At 38.9% G+C, this 27,499-nt stretch overlaps 1 protein-coding gene across 3 annotated transcripts in view; it reads left to right on the top strand.

Annotated features, from left to right (window-relative positions):
- Positions 1-27,499, top strand: part of TOX (thymocyte selection associated high mobility group box) — a 297,688-nt gene that overhangs the window by 234,378 nt on the left and 35,811 nt on the right. For all 3 annotated transcript variants that reach the window (XM_067712260.1, XM_067712259.1, XM_067712261.1), the window contains one exon: positions 16,797-17,078. In XM_067712260.1, coding sequence (XP_067568361.1) covers positions 16,797-17,078 — 282 coding nt within the window. The remainder of the gene's footprint in view (positions 1-16,796; positions 17,079-27,499) is intronic.

The following is a 27,499-nucleotide window of genomic DNA, read 5'->3' on the forward strand; positions in this document are numbered from 1 at the left end:
AACACTGAAATGTTGATAGCTTAGCAGTAACAGCAAGAGACAGAGTGTTGGCATGAAGCAATCAAAAATGGAGTGCCTCGATTTGAGTAAAAAAAAATCTTTCCAACTGTGCGGTTAGAAGACATCACTCTACCCCGTAACCTCCCGGCCATCATTGTGATCCAAAAGAGAGACTGTATGTACAGGGTTGATGGGAGAGAATGGTATACTATGAACTGCAATCCATTTGTATGCATTAAAATTTTTTTGAACTGTTTATCTACCAGTTAGCCTCTTAGCCTTGATCAGGGAGCTATTAAGATCTGGGTTATAAGTTCAACCTTTATCTGGGCTATTTACTTTCTCACAGTGAAACCCTGTGCTCTGTGACATGAGCTGCCCAGCTTATCCCAGGGAAGGTCCCCACAGATGCAAGCTTTGGGCAGCCAGAATGCTTGGTCACAACCATGTCAGTGGCTCACCATGAAAGAGAACTAGTCAGGGAAAGTGACGCAAGGTTGATAGCAAAAGGTAAACATCAGCCTCTTCCACAAAAGGTAATGCATGTGAGCACCAACCACAAAATAAGTTCACATCTGGCAGAACATGTTCATAGTTTTTATTCTAGGTAATCCTCACAAGTGCACTTTGAAGCAAGCATTAAGGTCAGTACATTTCTCTCAGGTTGGTCTCTTTAAAACTTACCACTATCAAACAAACTACGTCTAACACTTATTTATCACATTGTCTGTTTGCCCCGCTGGAAAACGAGCTGCGGAGGGGAGGGATTTCAGTGTACCTGGTCACTGTTGTTTACCTGGTACCTAGAGCAGTGCCTCTAGAGTAAGCACTCAATAAATATTTGCTGCTGAAAAGTTGTTATCCACCTATTTTGCAGAGGTGGAAAATGAGGGCCAGATTAATTATTAAAGGTAAGACAGGGCTTCCCTGGTGGCGCAGTGGTTGAGAGTCCGCCTGCCGATGCAGGGGACACGGGTTCGTGCCCCGGTCCGGGAAGATCCCACATGCCGCGGAGCGGCTGGGCCCGTGAGCCATGGCCGCTGAGCCTGCGCGTCCGGAGCCTGCGCGTCCGGAGCCTGTGCGTCCGGAGCCTGTGCTCTGCAACGGGAGAGGCCACAACAGTGAGAGGCCCGCGTACCGCAAAAAAAAAAAAAAAAAAAAAGTAAGACAGCTCATTAGGCTCAGAGCTAGTCTGATGATGTCATGAGCAGGGTTTCCTCCACCATAGCACACTACCTCCCATCTGGAAAAAGGAAGAAAAAGAAATCAAATAAAATGATACAGAATTGCTTTTCCAGTTTGTAAAAATGAATCCGGATGCATACACTAGGGCAACTAAGATGTTTCTTTCTGGATCTATGGGATGTAACAGAAATAGAAGTCAGGCTCTGTCAGGGAGGGTCAGGACCTGGCAAAGACACTGAGGACATTCAGAGGTTGGGGGTCCTCCCTCCTTCTGTGGCTTTCTGTCTTCGATGTTTGATCTTTGGTTCATCCCTGGGAGAGCATACAAAAAAATTAATTAAATTAAATTTTTTTAATTTAAAATGATCTTTAGCCAGTATAAATTTTAGCAATGATGTTTAAAACTTTCAATGATGTTTTCCTCTATCATATCAAATCCCTTGTGTAATAAGGGTCCTGATTCATGGAAGAGGCTATGATGAGGGAGAGACCCCAGTTTGAGGGTGGAGGATGGTCAGGTGTTATGGAAGGTCACATGGACATGAGTGCTTGCTTTCCGAGGTGGTTTTAGTCTTCCCCAAGGATGGTAATTCTAGAGAGTGCTGTGTCTGAGCTTTCGGCAAATATTTAATGAATTATGCTCCAGAGTTCTTGCTTTCTTGTAATAGTTTTATGATGACTATCCTAACTAAACTATAAGTATTCCATTTTAGTGCACTGTAAAGAAGCCTGAACGCTATTTGTTCATATTGTCTTTTGGAAGAAAAGTAGAATGTTAAATTCAAAAACAATTTTTTTGGAACTTCAGAGTTGAAATCAAGTTATTCTGACCAAATATTAGGATAAAAATACATTTTCATAAAAATCTTTAATCTTTCTTTCAAACTGCATATGTATTTCCCAGATTTCCCCTCTTCTGATATTAAATATCAGGCTTCAGAATCAGAGATCTAATAACAGAGAGTGTTAAAGTTTATTTAAAATACGTTTTTAAATAATAAATAGATCACACGAGGAGATCACATAGAAATGATTTAATTTGGACAACAAATAATTTAGCTCTCTCTTGGAAGTGCATTTAGGAAAATAATAAATAAAATTTGACTATTAAATTTACCCACGAATTGTCTGGGTGCATACATTTACATATTAATTGAATCCCTGGCAAAAATATGTAATCAAATTGGGGACTTAAATAATATCAACATTTACATTCCTCTCCTAGCCTCTTAGAGTGCATTATTCCTAAGAAAAATGGAAGTGCTTAGCCTTCCTGGCCTGATTAATCATGCAAGGCTGGATGGGGTACCAAGAGCAAGGCTCAGAAGTTTTTCTTTAGATGCTGAGGACGGTGTGTGTTTGATAGTGTGTACAAAAGGGACTGAGAGTAAGCACTTGTCACAGCCTAAGCCGGCGGGGTCTCCTCACAGCCCTGGGAAAAGCACTCAACAGCAAAGGGTGTCAAATTCTGACAGACAGGGGTAAACGGAAGGGCTTCAGAGATTCCTCACGTTCTCTTGTTCCTGCTGCAACTGGCAAAATTCCAGGCCTCGCCCACAAAGCCCACAGAAGGCAGCAGCTGGTGGAGCCGCATTAGCAAATAAGGCCTCGGTGCTCCCCATGTTCCAGGCTCTGTTCACCAACTGCTGTTCACTCAAACAGCTGGATCAGAGCAGAGAAAGCCAAGACATCGTTAGAGCTTTATGTGTACGACTGTTTTGATATGGATTGTCTGCTAGAGGCAGCGATAATGATAGCTTTCGAGGTTCACATGTTGGACTGGGAAGGATGCTGATATCTGAAAGAAGAAAACAGACTCTGAAGGATTGTGAAACACACAATTTTAAATGCTGAAACGCAGGCCTTCATTTGTTCTGGTGCCGTTCAAGTGTGAGATTTTAACGCCCTTTTGTCACGAATACAACTAATGTTGTTTTAAGGATCTTTCTTTTCTTTTGGTATTAGTTATACCAAAGTGTTACTCATTTTTTAAAATAATCTGAGATGAACAACTTGGGTATTTTTTTCTTTTCCTTTTCAAAGAGAATCCAAGAAAAATAACGTGAGAACACGTGTTGAAATATGTATCAAATAGTGTGCCTGAAGTTTCCCACTCAAGCTGTATCCTCAACCTGGCGCTCTTACGCTGTAGGTATGGGCCAGGGGAGAAAGGAACATGGTGTTAGCATCAAGCCATGGATTACAAGGCAGATCATGAGGGAGAACACATGATATCTGCTTTGGTTTCCTAATTGGTTTTAACTGAGCTTTTGCTTTCCATTAATTGGAAAAAGGTTTTGAAGGAACTCAGTGGAGTTCATCATAATCTTCATCATCATAATCTTCCTCCATTACTTTAATTGACATTTGTTAGCTCCCATAATTAAAGAACAATATTGGTCCTCAGTAACAATCTGTAAACTTTAAGGAAACAGTTCCCGTTTTCAAAAAAGTGAAATCTAGCATCCATTTTCAATGGATTGAGTTTCCCTAATGGGGAGATAAATATTAAGAGCCATTCAAAATTAAAATACCAACAACATGCAGGACTTTTAGCCAAGAAAAAACAAAGCTCACTGGCCTTGAAATAAACAAAATGAGAAATTCACACACAGGTTAGAAAGTACCTTGAGACACTTGAGTCCTGAGAATTTAGCAAAGGTAGTTTCCCAAAGATCAAGGATTTGTGGTATTATTTATGTGAAGCCAGAGTCATCAATCTTAAATGTACCTGAGCATCTATTCAGTGGAACTCAAGAAAATATGTGTTGAGTATCTACTATGTGCCAAGGTCTGTGCTAGATACTAGGGCTAAAATGGTAAACAAAGTAGATTCTATCCCTGCTTTTTTGAGTTTATAATCTATTAGGGTGTATCAGTCAAGATTAGTTCCGCTACGTATAACAGGAAACTCAAAACCACTGAGAAAAGATTGACATTTTCTTCCCTTCCACATTAAATACTCCCACAGTAAGTAGGTTGTCCAGGGTCCGGTGTCTTCATGATAATCGGACACTCAAGCTTCTTTCCTGTGCCTCCAACATCCTAAGGGCGCTGGTCCGAGACATTTTCCTGAGTTCTAATCATCACACCCACATTTTTGCCAGCAGAAAAGAACAAAAGAATGTGAACCCTTCCTTCAATGAGATTTCTTGGAAGTACCTCCCAGCACTTTCATTTATATTTCAGTAGCCAAGACATGGTCACGTGGCCATACAGAGCTGCAAAGGAAGGAGGCAGTGCCCTCTGTTAGCCAGCTTTCCAGCTAGACAGCCAACTACCGGAGGCCTGTCCCTCCGGACAAAAGTAAATGAGTGGTAGAGGGTACAGCTTGAGGTTTCTGCCACAAATGGAAGCAGACATTATTCATATTTTCTTTTCATCTTGGGACTAATGCTAGATGACGTTCACAGGAAAAAATAAAGATCATCAAACTGGTTAAAGTCAGTTTATACTTGTAGTGCTTATTTCTTCATTTATGTACTGACCAGGCAGGTATTTTTTGAATACTTGGAATACCTAATGTAACTAAAAGAGATCTCAGGAAGGATTGAAAAATGCATTAGTCATGTACAAATCATGATTACTGTCTAGGAGTACACGTTTAAGAAATTTAAAAGTAGTGTCCCACAAAGAAAGTATAAACAGAATGCTTTGGCGGTTCATAATAAGAAGGTTCTTAAAGCTTTGTAGATGAGCTGACTTTTGAACTTCACTTCAAAATATTGGGTTGCCCAAAAGGTTCATTGATTTTCTTCCGTAAGGTGGCTATGAGAATAGCACTTAGTTGTCTTTAACTTCATTCAAAACAATTTTGTTAGATCATATGTGACAGCTGTCATATCAGCATGCATTTAAACAAAGACTTATCAAAATGGGTGAATTTTTGTGTAGCCATTTTAATATTGAAGGTGGAAGAAAACAACATTTTTGGGATATTATGCTTTATTATTTCTTTTTTTTAAATTTTTTTAAATTTTTTTTTTTTTTTTTTTGGCTGTGTTGGGTCTTAGTTGCAGCACGCAGGATGGTCTTCGTTGAGACATGTGGGTTCTCTCTCTCTAGTTGTGGCATGCGGGCTCTCTCATTGAGGTGCAGGCTCAGTAGTTGTGGTGCACAGGCTTAGTTGCCCCACGGCACGTGGGATCTTAGTTCCCCGACCAGGGGTCGAACCTGTGTCCCCTGCTTTGGAAGGAGGATTGTTTACCACTGACCACCAGGGAAGTCCCTTTGCTTTATTCTTTCAAGAAAGGTAAAAACGCAACCGAAATGCAAAAAGAGATTTGTGCAGTTTAGGGAGAAGGTGGTGTGACTGATCGAACATGTCAAAAGTGGTTTCCAAAGTTTCATGCTGGAGATTTCTTGCTGGATGATGCTCCACGGTCAGGTAGACCAGTTGAAGTAGATAGCGATCAAATCGAGACATTAATTGAGAACAATCAACGTTATACCACGTGAGAGATAGCCGACGTACTCAAAATATCCAAATCAAGCATTGAAAATCATTTGCACCAGCTTGGTTATGTTAATCCCTTTGATGTTTGGGTTCCACATAAGTTAAGCAAAAATAAAAACCTTCTTGACCATATTTCCGCATGAGATTCTCTACTTAAATGTAATGAAAACGTTCCATTTTTAAAACAAATTGTGATTGATGATGAAAAGTAGATACTGTACAGTAATGTAAAATGGAAGAGATCCTGGGGTAAGTGACATGAACCACCACCAACTACACCAAAAGCTGGTCTTCATCCAAGGACGCTGATGTTGTGTATATTGTGGGATTGCAAGGGAGTCCTTTATTATGAGCTCCTTCTGGAAAACCAAACGATTAATTCCAACACGTACTGCTCCCAATTAGACCAACTGAAAGCAGCACTTGACGAAAGCATCCAGAATTAGTCAACAAAAAACTCATTATCTTCCATCAGGATAACGCAAGACCAGTGTTTCTTAGATGATCTGACAAAAACTGTTACAGCTTGGCTGAGAAGTTCAGATTCATTCTCCGTATTCATCAGACACCGCACCTTTGGATTTCCATTTATTTAGGTCTTTACAAAATTCTTTTAATGGAAAAACTTTCAGTTCCCTGGAAGACTGTAAAAGGCACCTGGGGAGGACCTTCCAGATGGCAGAGGAGTAGGATGTGGAGATCATCCTCCTCCCCACAAATACGTCAAAAATACAACTACATGTGGAACAGCTCCTACAGAACACCTACTGGACACTGGCAGAAGACCTCAGACTTCCCAAAAGTCATGTGGCTGATAGGGTCTTGGGGCTCCAGCCGGGTGTCAGGCCTGAGCCTCCAAGGTGGGAGAGCCGACTTCAGGACATTGGTCCACCAGAGACCTCCCGGCCCCACATAATATCAATCGACAAGAGCTCTCCCAGACAACTCTGTCTCAACGCTAAGACCCAGCTCCACTCAACGACCAGCTAGCTCCAGAGCTGGACACCCTATGGCAAACAACTAGCAAGACAGAAACACAATACCACCCATTGGCAGAGAGGCTGCCTAAAATCATATTGAGTTCACAGACACCCCAAACACACCACCGGACGCAGTCCTGCCATGGGAAAGACAAGATTCAGCCTCATCCACCAGAACACAGGCACTAGTCCCCTCCACCAGGAAGTGTACACAACCCACTGAACCAACCTTAGCCACTAGGGGCAGACACCAAAAACAAAGGGAACTGCAAACCTGTACTCTGTGAAACGGAGACCCCAAACACAGTAAGTTAAGCAAAAGGAGGAGACATAGAAATACACAGCAGATAAAGGAGCAAGGTAAAAACCCACCACACCAAACAAATGAAGAGGAAATAGGCAGTCTACCTGAAAAATAATTCAGAGTAATGATAGTAAAGATTATCCAAAATCTTGGAAACAAAATGGAGAAAATACAAGAAACATTTAACAAGGACCTAGAAGAACTAACGAGCAAACAAACAATGATGACCAACACAATAAATGAAATTAAAAACTCTCTAGAAGGAATCAATAGCAGAATAACTGAGGAGAAGAACGGGTAAGTGACCTGGAAGATAAAATAGTGGAAATAACTACTGCAGAGCAGAATAAAGAAAAAAGAATGAAAAGAATTGAGGATAGTCTCAGAGATGTCTGGGACATTAAATGCACCAACATTCGAATTATAGGGGGTCCCAGAAGAAGGAGAGAAAAAGAAAGGGACTGAGAAAATATTTGAAGAGATTATAGTTGAAAACATCCCTAATATGGGAAAGGAAATAGTCAATCAAGTCCAGGAAGTACAGAGAGTCCCATACAGGATAAATCCAAGGAGAATCATGCTAAGACACATATTAATCAAACTATTAAAAATTAAATACAAAGAAAAAGTATTAAAAGCAGCAAGGGAAAAGCAACAAAAAACACACAAGGGAATCCCCATAAGGTTAACAGCTGATCTTTCAGCAGAAACTCTGCAAGCCAGAAGGGAGTGGCAGGAAATATTTAAAGTGATGAAAGGGAAAAACCTACAACCAAGATTACTCTACCCAGGAAGGATCTCATTCAGATTCGGCAGAGAAAATTAAAACCTTTACAGACAAGCAAAAGCTAAGAGAATTCATCACCACTAAACCAGCTTTACAACAAATGCTAAAGGAACTTCTCTAGGCAGGAAACAAAAGAGAAGGAAAAGACCTACAATAACAAACCCAAAACAATTAAGAAAATGGTAACAGGGACATACGTATCGATAATTACCTTAAATGTAAGTGGATTAAATGTGCCAACCAAAAGACATAGACTGGCTGAATGGATACAAAAACAAGACCTGTATATACGCTGTCTACAAGAGACCTACTTGAGACCTAGGGACACATACAGACTGAAAGTGAGGGGATGGAAAAAGATATTCCATGCAAATGGAAATCAAAAGAAAGCTGGAGTAGCAATTCTCATATCAGACAGAATAGACTTTAAAATAAAGACTGTTACAAGAGACAAAGAAGGACACTGCATAATGATCAAGGGATCAATCCAAGAAGATATAACAATTGTAAATATTTATGCACCCAACGTAGGAGCACCTCAATACATAACGCAAATACTAACAGCCATAAAAGGGGAAATTGACAGTAACACAATCATAGTATGGGAGTTTAACACCTCACTTTCACCAATGGAAAGATCATCCAAAATGAAAATAAATAAGGAGGGGCTTCCCTGGTGGCACAGTGGTTAAGAATCCACCTGCCAATGCAGGGGAATTCAGTTCGAGCCCTGGTCCAGGAAGATCCCACGTGCCACGGAGCACCTAAGCCCATGTGCCCAACTACTGAGCCTGCGTTCTAGAGCCCACAAGCCACAACTGCTGAGCCCACAAGCCACAACTACTGAAGCCTGTGCACCTAGAGCCCGTGCTCTGCAACAAGAGAAGCCACCGCAAGGAGAAGCCCGTGCACCACAACAAAGAGTAGCCCCCACTTGCCGCAACTAGAGAACAGCCCATGTACAGCGATGAAGAACCAACACAGCCAAAAATAAATTAAATAAATAAATTTTTTTTAAAAAAAGAAAAAGAAAAGAAGGAAACACAAGCTTTAAATGACACATTAAACAAGATGACCTTAATTGATATTTATAGGACATTCCATCCAAAAACAACAGAATACACTTCCTTCTCAAGTGCTCATGGAACATTCTCCAGGATAGATCCTATCTTGGGTCACAAATCAAGCCTTGGTAAATTTAAGAAAATTGAAATTGTATCAAGTATCTTTTCCTACCACAATGCTATGAGACTAGGTATCGATTACAGAAAAAAAAAACTGTAAAAAATACAAACACATGGAGGCTAAACAATATGCTACTAAATAACCAAGAGACCACTGAAGAAATCAAAGAGGAAATCAAAAAATACCTAGAAACAAATGACAATGAAAACACAATGACTCAAAACCTATGGGATGCAGCAAAAGCCGTTCTAAGAGGAAATTTTATAGCTATACAAGCCTACCACAAGAAACAAGAAAACTCTCAAATAAACAACATAACCTTACACCTAAAGCAGTTAGAGAAAGAACAAAAAAAACCCAAAGTTAGCAGAGGGAAAGAAATCATAAAGATCAGATCAGAAATAAATGAAAAAGAAATGAAGGAAACAGCAGCAAAGATCAATAAAACTAAAAGCTGGTTCTTTGAGAAGATAAACAAAACAGATAAACCATTAGCCAAACTTGTCAAGGAAAAAAGGGAGAAGAAGACTCAAATCAAGGGAATTAGAAATGAAAAAGGAGAAGTAACAACTGATACTGCAGAAATACAAACGATCATGAGAGATTACTACAAGCAAGTATATGCCAATAAAATGGACAACCTGGAAGAAATGGAAAAATTCTTAGAAAAGCACAACCTTCTGAGACTGAACCAGGAAGACATAGAAAATATAAACAGATCAATCACAAGCACTGAAACTGAAACTGTGATTAAAAATCTTACAACAAACAAAAGCCCAGGACCAGATTGCTTCACAGGCAAATTCTATCAAACATTTAGAGAAGAGCTAACATCTATCCTTCTCAAACTCTTCCAAAATATAGCAGACGGAGGAACACTCCCAAACTCATTCTACGAGGCCACCATCACCCTGATACTAAAACCAGACAAAGATGTCACAAAAAAGGAAAACTATAGGCCAATATCACTGATGAACATAGATGCAAAAATCCTCAACAAAATACTAGTAAACAGAATCCAGCAGCACATTAAAAGGATCATACACCATGATCAAGTGGGATTTGTCCCAGGAATCAAGGATTCTTCAATCTACACAAATCAATCAAAGTGATACACCATATTAACAAATTGAAGGATAAAAACCATATGATAATCTCAATAGATGCAGATAAAGCTTTCGGTAAAGTTCAACACTCATTTATGATAAAGACTCTCCCAAAAGTAAGCATAGAGGGAACCTACCTCAACATAATAAAGGCCATATATGACAAACCAAGGCCAACATCTTTCTCAATGTTGAAAAACTGAAACCATTTCCACTAAGATCAGGAACAAGTCAGAGTTGCCCACTCTCACCACTGTTATTCAAAACAGTTTTGGAAGTTTTAGCTGCAGCAATCAGAGGCGAAAAAGAAATAAAAGGAATCCAAATGGGAAAAGAAGAAGTAAAGCTGTCACTGTTTGCAGATGACATGATACTATACACAGAGAATCCTAAAGATGCTACCAGAAAACTACTAGAGCTAATCAATGAATTTGGTAAAGTAGCAGGATACAAAATTAATGCACAGAAATCTCTTTCATTCCTATACACTAATGATGAAAAATCTGAAAGAGAAATTCAGGAAATACTCCTATTTACCATCGCAACAAAAAGAATAAAATACCTAGGAATAAACCTACCTAAGGAGACAAAAGACCTGTATGCAGAAAACTGTAAGACACTGATGAAAAAAATTAAAGATGATACAAATAGATGGAGAGATATACCATGTTCTTGGATTGGAAGGATCAACATTATGAAAATGACTCTACTACCCAAAGCAATCTACAGATTCAGTGCAATCCCTATCAAACTACCAATGGCATTTTTCACGGAACTAGAGCAAAAAATTTCACAATTTCTAACTAGAGCAAAAAATTTCACAATTTCTATGGAAACACAAAAGACTGCAAATAGCCAAAGCAATCTTGAGAAAGAAAAATGGAGCTGAAGGAATCAGGCTCCCTGACTTCAGACTATACTACAAAGCTACAGTCATCAAGACGGTATGGTACTGGCACAACAACAGAAATATAGATCAATGGAACAGGATAGAAAGCCCAGAGATAAACCCACGCACATATGGTCACCTTATCTTTGATAAAGGAGACAAGAATATACAATGGAGAAAAGACAGTCTTTTCAGTAAGTGGTTCTGGGAAAAGTGGACAGCTACATGTGAAAGAATGAAATTCGAACATTCCCTAACACCATACACAAATATAAACTCAAAATGGATTAAAGACCTAAATGTAAGGCCAGACACTATAAAACTCTTAGAGGAAAATATAGGCAGAACACTCTATGACATAAATCACAGCAAGATCCTTTTTGACCCCCCTCCTAGAGAAATGGAAATAAAAATAAACAAATGGGTCCTAATGAAGCTTTTGCACAGCAAAGGAAACCATAAACAAGACCAAAAGACAACCCTCAGAATGGGAGAAAATATTTGCAAATGAAGCAACTGACAAAGGATTAATCTCCAAAATATACAAGCAGATCATGCAGCTCAATATCAAAAAACAAACAACCCAATCCAAAAATGGGCAGAAGACCTAAATAGACATTTCTCCAGAGAAGATATACAGAATGCCAACAAACACAAGAAAGGATGCTCAACATCACTAATCATTAGAGAAAAGCAAATCAAAACTACAATGAGGTATCACACTGGTCAGAATGGCCATCATCAAAAAATCTGCAAAGAATAAATGATGGAGAGGGTGTGGAGAAAAGGGAACCCTCTTGCGGGTGGGAATGTAAATTGATACAGCCACTATGGAGAACAGTATGGAGGTTCCTTAAAAAACTAAAGATAGAACTACCATATGACCCAGCAATCCCACTACTGGGCATATACCCTGAGAAAACCATAATTCAAAAAGAGTCATGTACCACAATGTTCATTGCAGCACTATTTACAATAGCCAGCACATGGAAGCAACCTAAGTGTCCATCGACAGATGAATGGATAAAGAAGATGTGGCACATATATACAATGTAATATTACTCAGCCATAAAAAGAAACGAAATTGAGTTATTTGTAGTGAGGTGGATGGACCTCGAGTCTGTCATACAGAGTGAAGAAGGTCAGAAAGAGAAAAACAAATACCATATTCTAACACATATATATGGAATCTAAAAAAAAAAAATGTTCTGAGGAACGTAGAGGCAGGACAGGAATAAAGATGCAGACGTAGAGAATGGACTTGATGACACGGGGAGGGGGAAGGATAAGCTGGGATGAAGTGAGAGTGGCATGGACATACATACACTACCAAATGTAAAATAGATAGCTAGTGGGAAGCGCTGCATAGCACAGGGAAATCAGCTGGGTGCTTTGTGACCACCTAGAGGGGTAGGATAGGGAGGGTGGGAGGGAGACGCAAGAAGGAGGGAATATGGGGATATATGTATATGTATAGCTGATTCACTTTGTTATACAGCAGCAACTAACACAACAATGTAAAGCAATTATACTCCAATAAAGATGTTGAAAAAAAAAAAGGCACCTGGAACAGTTCTTTGCTCAAAAAGATAAAATGTTTTGGGACGATGGAATTATGAAGTTGCCTGGAAAATGGCAGAAGGTAGTGGAATAAAAGGGTGAATACGTCGTTCAATAAAGTTCTTGGCGAAAATGAAAAATGTGTCTTTTATTTTTACTTAAAAACCGTAGGCACTTTTTGGCCAACCCAGTATATTCAGGGTTTGGATATGTGAATATGGTAATGGTGTCGTGGAATTGTGAAAAGATCACAAATATGTAAAATAAACTTATTTCTACTTTAATCTTTGTTGGTAGAGAGATCTGAGACCATTTATCCTCTACCATTCTCAATAAACTTGTACAAAACAGCCATTTCTATAGGACTACCTCAAAGGGGAAGTATGAGGCCCAGGAGGTAAAAGTTCTGTGCAAACCAGAAATCACTGAGCAAAGTATTTTTGTAACTGTTTTTCAAAAGTTCAAACAGCAAATGCTCAGAAAGTGAATGCTGAAAGAGCAGCATAGAGAAAGACACGTGTTCAAGGGAGAGAGAGGCAAAGGAAAGCAATTAGTTGGGTTTGGTTGAACAATCAAGTGTGTGAAGGACACTTATAAGGAATAAAGTTCATTTGGCATCTTGAATGGCACGCTAAACAGTTTGGATTCGATTTGGTAGGCAGATATCACTGGGAAGGTTTTGAGTCTGGCTCGTGAAGATTAATTTTACAGTACTCTTTGGGGTGGATGTGAAGATATTCTTTTTAGTTAAGTAGCTATTGCAAGTGAGGATGAAATGAAGGCCTGAAATACGTGAATGGTGTGTGAGTGAGACGAAGGGAAGATGGAACGGGTATTGTAGAGCAGACTCAGTGGAACTCACAAGAGTTTGATAGAAAAGGAATGAACCCAAAATTACTAGAACATTTTGAGTAGAAGTGACAGGGAGGATGAAGGTATCATCGAAAGAAATTGGACACAGAGTACAAAATAGTTTTGAGAAAGAAGACATTATTCGGTTTTCCAGCAGGGGTGATGTCCAAGCAGTGACATCTAGCAGAGTTAGACCTGGAGTTTGGGCCAGAATTGTACGTTTTCATTTAGAACGTTCCCCATTAACAAAATCATGATGCACCTTAGCTGGATGAAGAAATGCGACTCAAAAACAGAATGTTAGGGAATCATTTAGGGGTGGAAAGTTGTAAGAAGAATAAAGTCAGTGAAGGAGCTGGGAGGAATCAGAACAGCAGTTGAGATTAAGCATGACTTAAGTGAATTATTCACGGTAAATTGAAAATACTGGAGAGTAACAGGAAATAATATTTTGCAAGTTGAAGTTTCGTATTTCACATTAAGACCTGTAGTTAGTCACTATCTTCCTAGAAGGAAACCAGTAATCAGAACATTTGCTTACCTTCATGAGCTGACTAATTATTCTTAGTTTTCAGTAATCAGAGTCCCTCCAGTTTACTTTGCCCCATATTATACATTAGGCAGTGATAAATAGTAAACTGACTTCTGTCAAAGCAAGGTGAAATGGAAAAACTCCTCCTAATTCAGAAATGTCACCAAGGGTGTTAAGATCTATTTCTAAGTGCATCTGAGGCCTAAAGAGATGAGTATGCTCTCTGATTTGTGCTTGCCACCCTCCACAAAGGAAAATTATTCTTTGATGCAGTGTTAAAGCTGCTGTCTGCTGGCCTAACACCATTGGTGACACCATATTTTGAACTAATGATGAGTCTGTTGAAAAAGTGGTACCCTGTTGAGTACTCTGTGGTCCCGACCCAGATTGATTCCCTACCCACTTCCACCATGCCCACCTCCTTCTACTAATATAACAAAGGTGGAAATACAATGTTAGTTCTCAGAGATCTACCCACCACACTAATTAGCATGATAAAACAATAAAAAGGATTACAAAATGGAGGAAGAGATAGGTGCTCTAAAGTGAAATTTGTAGTCGTAAATCTGGAAATTCTGTGTGTAAGTCAATTTAGAGATCATCTTCTGCAATGTCACGTGGAAACCACAATATTTCTGAAAGGGTGAGAAGTGGGCTCCCGATAGGTTACAACTGTTCATGCTTGTAACCTGGGATTTATGTGACAGAGAAATAAAGATATCAATTAGCTACATATGTTTGGAAAGATAATTTAAAGTATAATTTTGTTAGTAAACATTTTTAATTTGCAGGGCTCTAAAAATGTGTCCTCTACAAACATATGTTTGAATATGCGTGTGAGTGCTTTATTTGGTGCAGGGCTGGGGGAGGGAGCTGCCCTGTATAGGACAGTGCCCTTTATGGGCACCCATTGCTCTGTGCCCACAATGAGAGACCAGTTCTACATGCTAAGGGTCTAAGGAAGAACACAATAGGACCTCAGGGCCTTAGAGTATGGGCCTGAAAAAGACTCAGTGGCACAACTTTATGAATAACTGTGAAAGCTAGTATTATTTCACAGGGAAGGTCAGATTATGGAAGTTATAGGAACAGTTAAGCAGGAACAAAAACTATTTTAGTAAATGTGAGTGGAGGTAACATGAATGGACTAGATAAAAACCATGGATTTGGGTAGGCAATATTGGATGGGTGTTTTTGACTATCTTTAATTAACTATAACTCTCTCTTTGGGATACGTAAAATATTGCATCAGCTGCTTAATACAGTAGGAAGTATCAAAGACTGGAATTGAGAGATGTAGGTTTTAACTCCAACTGTGTGGTTCGGGGAAGTCATTTAAGATCTCTGGGTTTTAGTCATTCATTTATATATTTATTCAACAGACATTCACAGCCCCTCAGTCTCCTCTTCTGTAGATTGAGAACGTGTCACTAGAGCCTCTGCAGCGCTCACATGTATCACTGAATAGTGATACCTGCTTACTGAGGGGTTTCATAAAAAGGAGAGCTATGAGCTACTTTTGAAGGATTGGAGGAACGTGGTTTAAATTATGGGAAAAAGGTTGATTTAAACCAGGCAATCAATGGGTACAAAGCCATAGAGCCAGACTAACCCTTCACCCAGGAGATCCAGAGTCTAGGATTCCTAGAACTGAGTCTGAAGATGAAGCAGTAGCAAGACTTGGAAAGGTCAAAAGGTATTGACTAATAAGATGCCTTATGGTGGAGACGGTAAACCTAATACAGAGAACACAGGCAGACACCTCTTCAGTCACCACTCCAGTTTCAGGGAGGTCTAACTAGGTTGGTAAAATGACTAGAGAGCATTGGTAGAAAATGATTTTATTACCAAAAGAAAAAAATTCCCATGACTAAGTTATTTAATTGACCTTTTCATTATTTCCATGTCATGGTGATAATATCTGACACTATATGGGGTTTTTTTTAATGAAATAGAGAAAGGTAACATTAGTTTTACTTTTTCCATTCCCAGATGTAACGTTAACATATATCTCTTCACTGCCCTCCTTTTTTCCATTTGTTTCTCTTTTTCTCTCTCTTGTTTTATAAACCCTCTACCTGCATGAACTCCCCAATGTCCTTCAGAGTGAACAAAACTGAGCTGCTTCTGTAAGCACCACAAAATAGTCCCCATTATTTTAAGTTTGAAAATGCCAGAGAAACATTAAGTGAAATCCACCACACTCTTCTGACAACACATTTGACCTCTAGATATGTTAAGAGCTTCATCCTCCAATGCTTTTAATTCTAATTCTTGCAGAGATGAAATTCACTGCTTGAATTGTAAGTGAGTCTCATTAAGGCTAAAAAGCAGTGACCCAGATAGCATAATGGATTAATATGGTGACCTTGCAACTTTAGAGCTTTACTTTCAAATCGGACTGTGTAGTCAAATCATTTCAATAGTCAATTAATCAATTGGTTAATACCAGCCTGTAAGTGTTCTGAGTCGGAAGTTCGTAGATCATTTGGCCAGTACTAGCCTATATAGAAGTAAACTGAGAACTCAGAAGTAAACTGAGTATGCTTAACTTTCAAAACCTTTTTTAAATGATGAGAATCAAAGAAATAGAGTTTCATGAATTACTGTGAATGCTGTAATCACTAATAATTATATAATATTGACACTCTAATAAGCATCAGTATTTTGAAACTTACACCATAAATAGCTGTTAATGCTATATGTTTGCACTTCATTGCCGTGTAAAGAAGGACTGTAAATGTAATCAACCAGGTCTTGAGTAATGAAATGTGATGTTGACTGAATTCTCAAATTCAGGGTGATATATACTGTTAGGATTGTCCTACTCTGAGGGACGGGGTGGAAATGTGCATAGTTTAGCAGGACATCCTAACGGACTTTTAAAGCCTAAGGAATTTTAAAATTTTTTTCCAGAAACAAGTTTTGTGAAAAATTATTCCTCTGCATTTTTTTTACAGATGCAAGATATACGGAGCCCAGAAGGAAGTCAGTATAGCTCCCATCCTCAGATGGCGGCCATGAGACCAAGGGGTCAGCCTGCAGAGCTCAGGCAGCAGCCAGGCATGATGCAGCATGGCCAGCTCACCACCATCAACCAATCACAGCTAAGTGCTCAGCTTGGATTGAACATGGGGGGAAGCAGTGTCCCCCACAACTCGCCGTCTCCTCCCGGAAGCAAGTCTGCAACTCCTTCACCATCCAGCTCAGTGCATGAGGATGAAGGCGATGATACCTCTAAGGTATGACGAGTTTATTCTGGGCACCAATAGGAAAGGCTTGCTGCCTATAAAAACTATTGACGGGCATTTCCCTTGACCTATGGCGGATGCAAGTTATATCGTCCAAATGAGAAACGTTGGTGGGGGACTGAATGGATTAAATCACCTGCTTGTCCAATTGCATTTTTAAGTTCCTAACAAATCCTCTCAGTGCAAATGTGTTAAACATAAAAATAGGTTGCACCCACGCAGTATAGGGTCTGCATAGTGAGTAAGGGAAAATAATAATCTTGTAGGACTCGGGGTCCAAAATCAAGCTTAATTCACCACTCATTCCAAAATATCTTTCAATTTAACCACCTTATTTTAAGAAGGCAACATCCCAGGGATATAATGATGGCGCTGTGTGTGTGTGTGTGTGTGTGTGTGTGTTGTGGTTAGAGGAATCCTTTGAGATCATCTTATCCAAACATTTCATATTTAGGGGACTTCCCTGGTGGCGCAGTGGTTAAGAATCCGCCTGCCAATGCAGGGGACACGGGTTCAAGCCCTGGTCCGGGAAGATCCCGCATGCCGTGGAGCAACTAAGCCTATGTGCCACAACTACTGAGCATGTGCTCTAGAGCCCACGAGCCACAACTACTTAAGCCCGTGTGCCACAACTACTGCAGCCCATGTGCCTAGAGCCCGTGCTCTGCAACAAAGAGAAGCCACCGCAATGAGAAGCCTGCGCACCGCAACAAAGAGTAGACCCCACTCACCTCAACTAGAGAAAGCCCGCGTGCAGCAATGAAGACTCAACACAGCCAAAAAATAAATTTATTTATTTTTTAAAAAATTTCATATTTAGGATGAAGAAAAGAAGGGCCAGAGATATTAGATGGCTCCCTTCCAGAAGAAGGAGCCTAGGTGTTTCATTACGTATCTCTTGTTAACCCCAGGCCAGTATGGTTGTCTGTCTGTCTATCTGCATCACCTTAAGTTATCTGTATAAAAAGATGGGTCGTAATTGTCCTTATTTTGGAAAATTAGCTACAAAAGGTAGTTAGTTCTTTAAAGTATTCAAGGCAGCCTTTTCAAATGACTGCATCATAACCAAGTATACTCTCAGTCAAGAACATCGAAATCATCTTTTTATTGCCTTGGTTATCAGTCAGGCATCTTCCAAATTTGTCCCAGTGAGAAGGACCCCTGCCTGGTTACTGTGAAAAACACTGGTGGCTACATGCACACTTCATATTCCTCCTCTTTGTTTAATGTCACTAATGAATTGTCACTTGTGTCAGCCCTTTGTTTTCTTTTCACTTTGTGAGAATTTTGTTTTGGGGAGACAAATGGCAATACCGTGGGATTCTGATCTATGTGGTTAACTTAACAGTAGCTAGCTACACTAATCTTTTAACAACCCAGATAGTGACACATAGATTTATTTAGCCTGATGACAAAGGCAAGGCTGCTCTATTGGCTCTATTTCATTATTTTCAGTATTCTTGAAGCTCTGGCGTGTAGGCCCTTGATCCTGGAAACTCTACCAGGGAAGCTAATTCCTAGAGGTAGTGAATGACTCCCCTGGGAGCGCATCTTTGATAAACACACCAACCAATCCAGAGCCCACACCCCAGTTATCTCCTTTATCAAACTCTCACACACCACCTCCCCGCAGAGTTTCCCCCCAGGGCTAGGCATGGATAACTAGGGACCACCTCTAGAGCCAAGCCCACTGAAACTGTTCAAACATTCCAGTCCTGAGATTACTCAGTATACCTACCCTGCCTCGCCCCTTCCTTCCCACAAAAACCCCAGTAAAGGCTCTGGGCACGCTCTGCCCTCTCCCGTCTCTGCCTCCTGACGACCCTGCACGCCATGCTGGGCCTCCAGTTTCTAGGTTTGTGTGAGTGTAAACTTCATTCATTTCCACATCTGCTGTCCACCGTCCCTGATGAAAACAAATCCCAGGTACATTTCAGGACAGCTGCACAGCTAGATATCAGCGCCCCTCTCCCTGCACAGCCTCTCCCTGTCAGTGAGCCAGCCGCTCAAGAGGGAAAGTAAAAAGGAGGGAGGAGACTAACTGATGTTACATAAATAGTGTACTGGGCTAGGAGAAGCCCGACCTTTGGCTGATCACTTAGAGGGCAAAATAAATGTTTAAGAAAATCTATATTATTCTAACGGTGTCTCCGGCTAATGAGCACCTGGCTCTAAGTGTGAACACCAGGAATCTGTTTGTGGCCAGTGATTTAGATATCAAATTATGCGTGGATAATTCAAGTTATATTTCTAAACACAGATGTTAAGTACTATATTGCAAGGGGGAAAATTAATGTTCTACTCATAGTAAAGCTCAGTTGGCGCATCTGGATTATATCTCTATCAGTAGTCACTGCTGACATTTCAGGAAATTAATGCAAAATTAGCATCTTCTGACAGTAAATTTTATGCAGGATTATTCTTACTTACAATAGCATTTTCCACACTCTTCAATTTATATGAGTAGCAGACTGAGTAGAAACCAGAAATTCATAGAATTAATATTGACAGGTTCTGCCATTTTCTACTGATGCATAAGGTCCTTATCTTACAGTTTTGCTGAGGTATGAATGTGTATGTTATGAGTTTCCAGGCTAGCATGAAACTTTGCCAGTGAGTATCCTACCCAATCACTTAACATCCACATCTCAAACTAACGTATAGCTTATTATTAATGATCACGTAAGCATTGTATAGTGGAATTTATATTCCATAGTTGTATAGTCTTGAATAAGCTATGTGTGAAGGCCTAGGGGTGGATTTCTCAAGAATGCCCTCATTAAAATGACTTTTTGTCTACACAAATATTCTCAAATTTATGTTGAGTTTAAGTGCATTTTCCATCTCAAAATCCATCCTCCCATTCCAGCTCTACGTGCTGTCCTTCACCTTCTCTCCAGTACAAAATTCTCCTGCCCATTTATGCAACTTATGTTTATTAAACGGCTAAAAAAAGTCCTCTGATGAAAATGCTCAGGATTCTTCATCACAGCTAATGATTAAACCGGAATTTTCCTTTATATATGAGCAGAGTTTATGTGCACTGTTGTACTGCAGCAGCTCCAGTTAAATGTGAAGTAGCGTTAAGTCAAAAGGATCATTTAAATCATTTCCAACGAGATCTAAAAAAAGAATATTTAGTCTCACACCTGAAAAAGAAGGCTTTAAACCTTCCCTCTTAATACTTTGTGCTCTCTTAAGCAATTGCAGATTAACTCCAGTTTATCTAATTGAACAAGTAAATGAAATAACTTTGTTTTGACAGAGAGAAATATTGTAAATACATCAGTAAAATAAATTATCACCTTATAAACACTCCTTACGGTTCTGATTGCTCTGGAGCTGTGTTGACAGCCTGAAGTCATAAACTAGACATGCAGTCAAACATCAAAGAAATACAAACTCGGGTAGCTTGTGGTTCTAAGCCTGTAATCCAATATGTGTAATATAACAGACACTTTAAGACACTTAAAGTATCTGGCATTACAACTGTATTTTTAGCACAGTTTTCCCTTTAAGGAAATTATGGGCTAAGAATCACAAGATATGTTTTTCCATCCTTTTACTTTCAGCTTCTCTGCTAAAAGTCTTCTTAAGTTTTATATGTGTCTCTTGTCAGTGGTATATAGTTAAATTTTTACTTTCAAAGGAAACTGACTTCATTTACATTCATATAAATACTAAAATATTTGGGTTTATTTCTCATTTCAGTATTGATCTGTTGCTTTCTATTTGTCCCACACGTGTCTATGTTTCTTTTCTGTTTCTTACCTTCCTTAAGAATGTTCTTACTTTTCTCATTCCAAAATTTCCCATTTTAAGACTGGAAATTTTATAATCTTTCTCTTTGTTTAGCAACTACTCCTGACACACAAATGTGTGAAAGTCTAACATTGATCAATATCTTTACCCTTCTTAAATTACTTAAACTCCAAACACCCTCCTTTCAATTTATACTGGAGCAGTTATTGCTGTTGTTTATCTTAATTATAATTTAAATTATAATTTATCTTAAATTTAAATTAAATGTAATTTTATGAACTCCATGAAATACTATTTTTATTGTCTTTATAGTCTTTTTTCTTTAGATTTATTCACACATAAGTTTGTCATCTGACGTCATTTTCCCTATGCCTTTAAAATTTTCTCTCGTGAGGATCTATTGGGAACATGATTACCTTAAAAAGTACTTCCACTAGGAAAAGAATTTTAGATTGACAGTGATTCTCTATTATCATTTTGAAGATAATATATTACTCCATTGAATTCTGATTTTCATTATTGCTTTTGAGAATTCTGCTGCCTCACTGTCTTTCCTTTGAAAGTAATCTGCCTCTATTCTCTGACTAGTTTTAAGATCGTCTCTTGCCTTCGGTGTCCTGCAGCATCATTGTGTAGTACGTGGGTTCCTTTAAATTTATCCCAAATTTAAATATTTCTCTTTTTCATCAGTTCTGGGTGTTTTCCAGAAATTTCCTCTACCCTATTCTTGCTCCTTTCTCATTGTAATTCTGATAAGATAAATGCTAGACCTTCTCATCCTATCCTCCATGACTCTTTTCTTTCATATTTTCTGTTTCCTTCTTGCTCTGTATTACATTCTGATTAATTTACTTATATCAATTTCCCAGTTTGTAATTCAATTTTCAGCTATATCAAATCTGAAATTAAAGCTGATATATTGAGGTTTTAATTTCAATTATTTTATATTTCTAGTTTTATTTGGTTCTTTCTCAAATCTGTTTGGACTTTTTTTGTTTGTTATTTTTAGTTGCTTCCTCTTTATCCATAGATTTAATCTCTTTTGTTCTTTAAGCTAATTCCAATACGTGACGCCTTTTGGGGTCTGATTCTATTGTTTATTGTTGCTGCTGGCTCTTGGTTTTACTGCCTTGTTTCATTTTGCTTTTTTGCTTTTGGAATAGCAGCTGATATTCATTAGAACTTTATAAGAATTCTGTTAGACCTGGTTGGAAAGTGGACTCCACTAAAGATGATGTGTGTTTGCTTCCGCCAAGCATCCCAAGCATCTTGGACCATTACAATCTAGAACCGCTTTGGGCTTACAGTTTTTCAGACCACTCGAGTAGTATACATTCAGGGTATAAATCCTTACAAAAGCTGGCTTCTGTTTGTGAATTATCACAAAAGATATTCCTCCCCTCTCATTCAGAATCGTCCTTGCAGGTCTCGGGAGGGAACGTGCAGGGGAGATCATTTTATTTCACCCTGCACTGAAAGTCTAATTCTTTTGTGTCCTGACTTTTAATAGGAAGCCTCCCGTTAAACATCCCACTGTTTTCGGTCAGCCATGGGCTTTGTCTTCTATCTGCTGTGACTTTGATTCAGTTTCACCAGGTTGAGCAGCTGTCTTCAAGGTGAAAGCTGGCTCCAGTACACTGCCTACTTCTCCGGGTTCCTGCTTTTGCTTACTTTTTTTCGCTTTTAAGAGTTTCTTAGAATTTGTTAGTTCATCACTGCATGTACATTACCATACTGGACAGAAAGAGAAGGGATTTTTTTCTCAAAAAAAAATAGGGTGTCACTAGAGCAACAATTAAATAAGCCTTTAGAAAAGTACTTGTTATTTACCACTGTTCTGAAGGCTAGAAGATTCCTGGAATAAAATAAAAATGATAAGCAGACAGGTTTCTATAAACATGAAGTGAAATCAAGCAATGTTGGTAACAAATGTCTGGCCACACTGTCTAACATTAGGACAGAATATTTAAAATTGGGATTTTAAAGTCTGGTGTTTTCCACATTGAACTGTGTTTATTACACAGTTTTTAAACACTTCACAATATAATATACATGATACTTTTAAGAATTTCTTAAAAGTATCCCAGCAGCTAATATGTACTTGTTTATCAAAAATAAAGTATCCCATCGGTTAAGGCTGAACTTAGCAAAGTAGTTCTGGGGAAAATAGTAAAATTCAGTCAAGCCGCCAGTTAGTACTCGATTCCAAATAATGGTTCCTAAAATCCATTTAAGTAATTAAATTATACTAAGATATAGTATTTTCAAGGTGTGTATGTTCTTAGATGATTCATGCTCTGGATAATCGAGCATACTTGATTAAGTCATGGAATAAAACTCAAGTGAGGCTACACGTAGGCACCTGGCATTTTACTCACTGGGACCATGTATTGATAGCTCGTGCATTCTGTGTAAGGCAGGAGAAACCCTCAGTCAAAAATAATAAGAAGTAAACGTATTGCCCTAGACAGGCAAATTTAGAAAAGACCAAATGAATCTAACAAAATTGATAAACATAACTAACAGGTGTCTATAATTACAATCAAATCTTTTCTTCACCCTAAAGTGATTTTTCTGGACAGTAGCCCAAATTTCTTACCTTATTATATAAGACCACTGAGTATTTTTGCTAACCTCATCCTAAAACTAAACTCAGTTATCTTTGGCAGAATCAAGGATCCTTAAAAATGAATTTATTTTACAGACTGTGGTACCGATACAATGCCCTGCACTTGTGAATCATCTCAAGAGTACACCATTTTATATGTGGTTTTCTATAATTGATGTTTTGAGTCATTAAATGTACTGTTATTATTAATGATAATAGTAAACCCGATTGTAAAATGAAAGAGGTATTACAACCTTGCTGATTTCACAGTAACTAGATGACTTACTTTCCATGCTTATTTGAATTTATTCTCATAAGGGGATTTTAGATGGCATAGTTTAGAAAGAAAAGGGAGAATGAATTTAAGTAGCAGAATTTTTCACTTACAGAAACAGTACCATCACAAAAAGTGCTGTGATATGCCCTGTTACTATGGTGAAGATTTTATAATATTTACTTTACATGATAAGTGTTATAAGTGGAGCTCTGTGTTGTTTGTTCAGCCTATTATGCAGATGGTGCTTGATTAAAATCTATTTTAAACTCTAGCGATCACTGCAAGTTCGTGTGCGTGAAACAGCTCTCCCAGCTCCATTAAAGGCTTTGGGACTGTGGCAGTTTATTTTTAATATGCTTGTAGACGTTTCTAACTTCTCCAGGGACATTTCAACATCAGTGATTCTCTTTCCTTGAGACTCTTAACTCCAGTACTCTGTATTCTTAAGAAGTGTTCTCTAAGTAGCACCATTAACACATGGCTTTTTTGAAGTGAAAAATTATTGTTTTCTTGTGATTAATAAGTTAAATACATCACTATAATTAAGCAATAAGACATGACAGGAGGTGGATTACCAGAAGCATAAGGACACCCCCTAGGGATTTGGGAAATACATCTATGTCTACAAGTAAGTTACGTGAAGCACATGTATCTGTGTAAAGCTTATGTGAGAGTAGTATCTTTATGTATTTGTGTATGTATTTGTTTATTCATGAGTGCTTAAATTGAATATGAAATAAGCCTGTGGGTGATCAAGATTACGGTTAAAGCCTCAAACCAGACATGTTCTTAGTTGCTATGATTTTCATACAACTTTTTTTTTAATAGAATGGAGTAGGACTCAAGAATTTGCATTTTTTTAATTAATCAATTTATTTATTTTTTGGCTGTGTTGGGCCTTCGTTTCTGTGCGAGGGCTCTAGTTGTGGCAAGTGGGGGCCATTCTTCATCGCGGTGCGTGGGCCTCTCACTATCGCGGCCTCTCTTGTTGTGGAGCACAGGCTCCAGACGCGCAGGCTCAGTAGTTGTGGCTCACGGGCTTAGTTGCTCTGTGGCATGTGGGATCCTCACGGACCGTGGCACGAACCCATGTCCCCTGCATTGGCAGGCAGACTCTCAACCACTGCGCCACCAGGGAAGCCCTCATACAACTTTTATATGTGTCTCAAATGTCCTTTTCCTTGTCATTCTAAGCCTCTGCCCACTGCTGTATAATACAGGGGTGAAAATGTGTGATGATCCGCTGCATGTAAGACTCCGAACAGATGCTGTGAGGATGGAAAGATTAACGGAACCTTGTCCTTACTCTCAATGTGCTTGTCATCGTGGGGAGTTTATATTTTTGCATTATATGGTTCCTTCTGTATTGTAAAGATTATGACGTTGGAATTAAATTTAACTCTTCAGTCTTAGAACCCTAGTAACTCTAGAAATGTTATACACTAAAACAATGTCCAGTACACAGTGCTCTACAGTCCTATACAGTAGCCACAAGTCCTGTATGACTGTGTACATTTAAATTTGACTAATTAAAATTAAATAAATAAAAAATGTTTCCTCAGTTGCTCCAGCACAACATTCTCCATAGCCACATGTGGCTAGTGGCTACCCTTTCGAACAGTGCAGAGAACATTTCCATCTTTCCAGAAAATTCCATAAGATAGTGCTGCTCTAGACTGCAGAAGTCAGGGTCTCTTAGAAAATTAGGACATAAAATTATAAGCTTTCATTCCTCTAAGTAAGAATTCAGGATCCAGACAACACTCAAAATTAAGATCCAGGCATGTATTACAAACCCATTTAGCTAATTTCCTCACATCATTGTTCATTCCAAATAGTTGATGGTCAGAAAGGCCAGGTGTCTTTCAAGATACAATCCATTCCTGGCGTGTAAGAGGATCCAAATTATAGCCACATTTCTTTCTTTAGGGAGGCTTTGTATATGAGATATGATCATGTGGTTTTCAAATATGTGATGAAACTACCACCAGATAGGAGGCCTGACAAATTCCCAGTTCATTATACAGACTCTGAAATAGCAGCTCATTTCTGTACCTTCCCAAACACAGGCAAAAGGCAAAATAAAAAATGAGACCCTCACACATCAGGAGGCAAGGCCCAGTGTTCACGTGGCAGACAGCCTTCACTTCACAGAGCACTGCCCACCTGCATGGGTGCGTTAGACACCAGACCACAACAAGGAATTTGTATCCCGTTATTGCATCCTAAAAGCAAAGACATTGTACATATCCAGTAAGTCTTTATACAAGGAACACTGAGCAGTATCACAATGATTCCCTTCAAAGCACATTTTATTTTTAAAAACTCTTTCATACATAATTTTTATTTTCATTGTTTCCTCTTACATCAGCTTTTGGTGAAGGGGCGTTATCTTAAACCATAGTTCAGTTCTATGAGGGCAGTTTTATAAGTGGCCAGAATATTATGAACCAAGAATATAGGAACAAGCCAGGAAAATAGGGGAAGCCTCCAGAAAACCAACCAAATTGATTGGCTGCATGGAATTGTTCAGAGATTCCTGTAGCGTTGCTCTACGTGGCCTCAAAACAGTAATTTGTGGTTTTCATACACTTGATACTTAGAGCTTCTCACTGGCAGTAACAGGTTCTCCTGCTTCCGCAGAGAATCCCTAGAAAGATGGGCCACATTGCCCAGCAGGAGGATAACTGTCCTTTCTGTTATCACAGGGCATCACGTATCCCGTAGATCGCACCATGTTGTCCAATCCCAATTTAAAAAGAAAGGAAGCATAAAGATCAGCAGTTCAAACACAATTTTGGACAATGGAATCAGGAAACTATTTAAATTATTTGGGAAAACCTTTTAATAAAAATATTTGCAGTGAATCATAGGAAATTTATCTCTACAACTGACATTTGATTATTTTCTACAAAGACAGATATAATCTGCAATCATGGAGATTTTAATGTTTCAGATCACTAATTTTTCAATTAAAATTTAAAAGGGGTCCAGGTGTAAATATTCCCCATGGAGAACCATTCGTTTCCCTACACTTTGTTCCCTTTGTCTAAATATTCCCAATCCTTGATGAAATATGACCTCCAATGTCACGATCCCTTCATTTTTAATATTCTTCATTGTGGTCTTTCTTGAATCCTTTTTATTTTTCTTCTTGATATTTTGTTATTTTGAATATAGGAATAGTTATATTTAGAAAATTTGGAAATTATAAAAAAAATAAAGAAGATAAAGATGTCAAATAGCAATTGTTTCTATGCTCAGAATTCAGAGGAAAAGAACTTGACACTCATCCACCCACAAGTGGTAATGGAAACCCTTCGTCTTAAGACACTCTTAAGTACAAACTCACAAGAGAAGACAGTCTACAGCAAAAAAGAAAGAAAAAAACCATCAGGAACACTACCATTTAATGGCCAGGTGGAGGAGGATGGGCCTAGAAATGATTCTGGAAACAGTGAGGGCACCGAGGTAGGCATGAAACCCAGAGACCGTGATGTCATGGAGCCCTTGGAAGAGACAGGACACTCCCAGTGAGAAAGCAGGTCAGGGGAAGAGTAAAAAGCGCACTGGGTTTATCAGCGTGGTCCTTGGCGACCTTATTGAAAGCTAAGCAATGGGGAGGTACAGTGAGTTGCCAAAGCTGCCTGCAGCCAGCACAACCACGTGGAGGGGTCTGGCTGTGAAGAGAAGATGGCTCTGTGTAGCCTTGGGGCAAAGAGAAAGTTGGCTTGTTTGTTGCGTGTCTGAAGTAGTTAAAGGGCA

The sequence above is a fragment of the Pseudorca crassidens genome, chromosome 17, assembly GCF_039906515.1.
Source record: "Pseudorca crassidens isolate mPseCra1 chromosome 17, mPseCra1.hap1, whole genome shotgun sequence".
NCBI classification, from domain to species: domain Eukaryota; kingdom Metazoa; phylum Chordata; class Mammalia; order Artiodactyla; family Delphinidae; genus Pseudorca; species Pseudorca crassidens.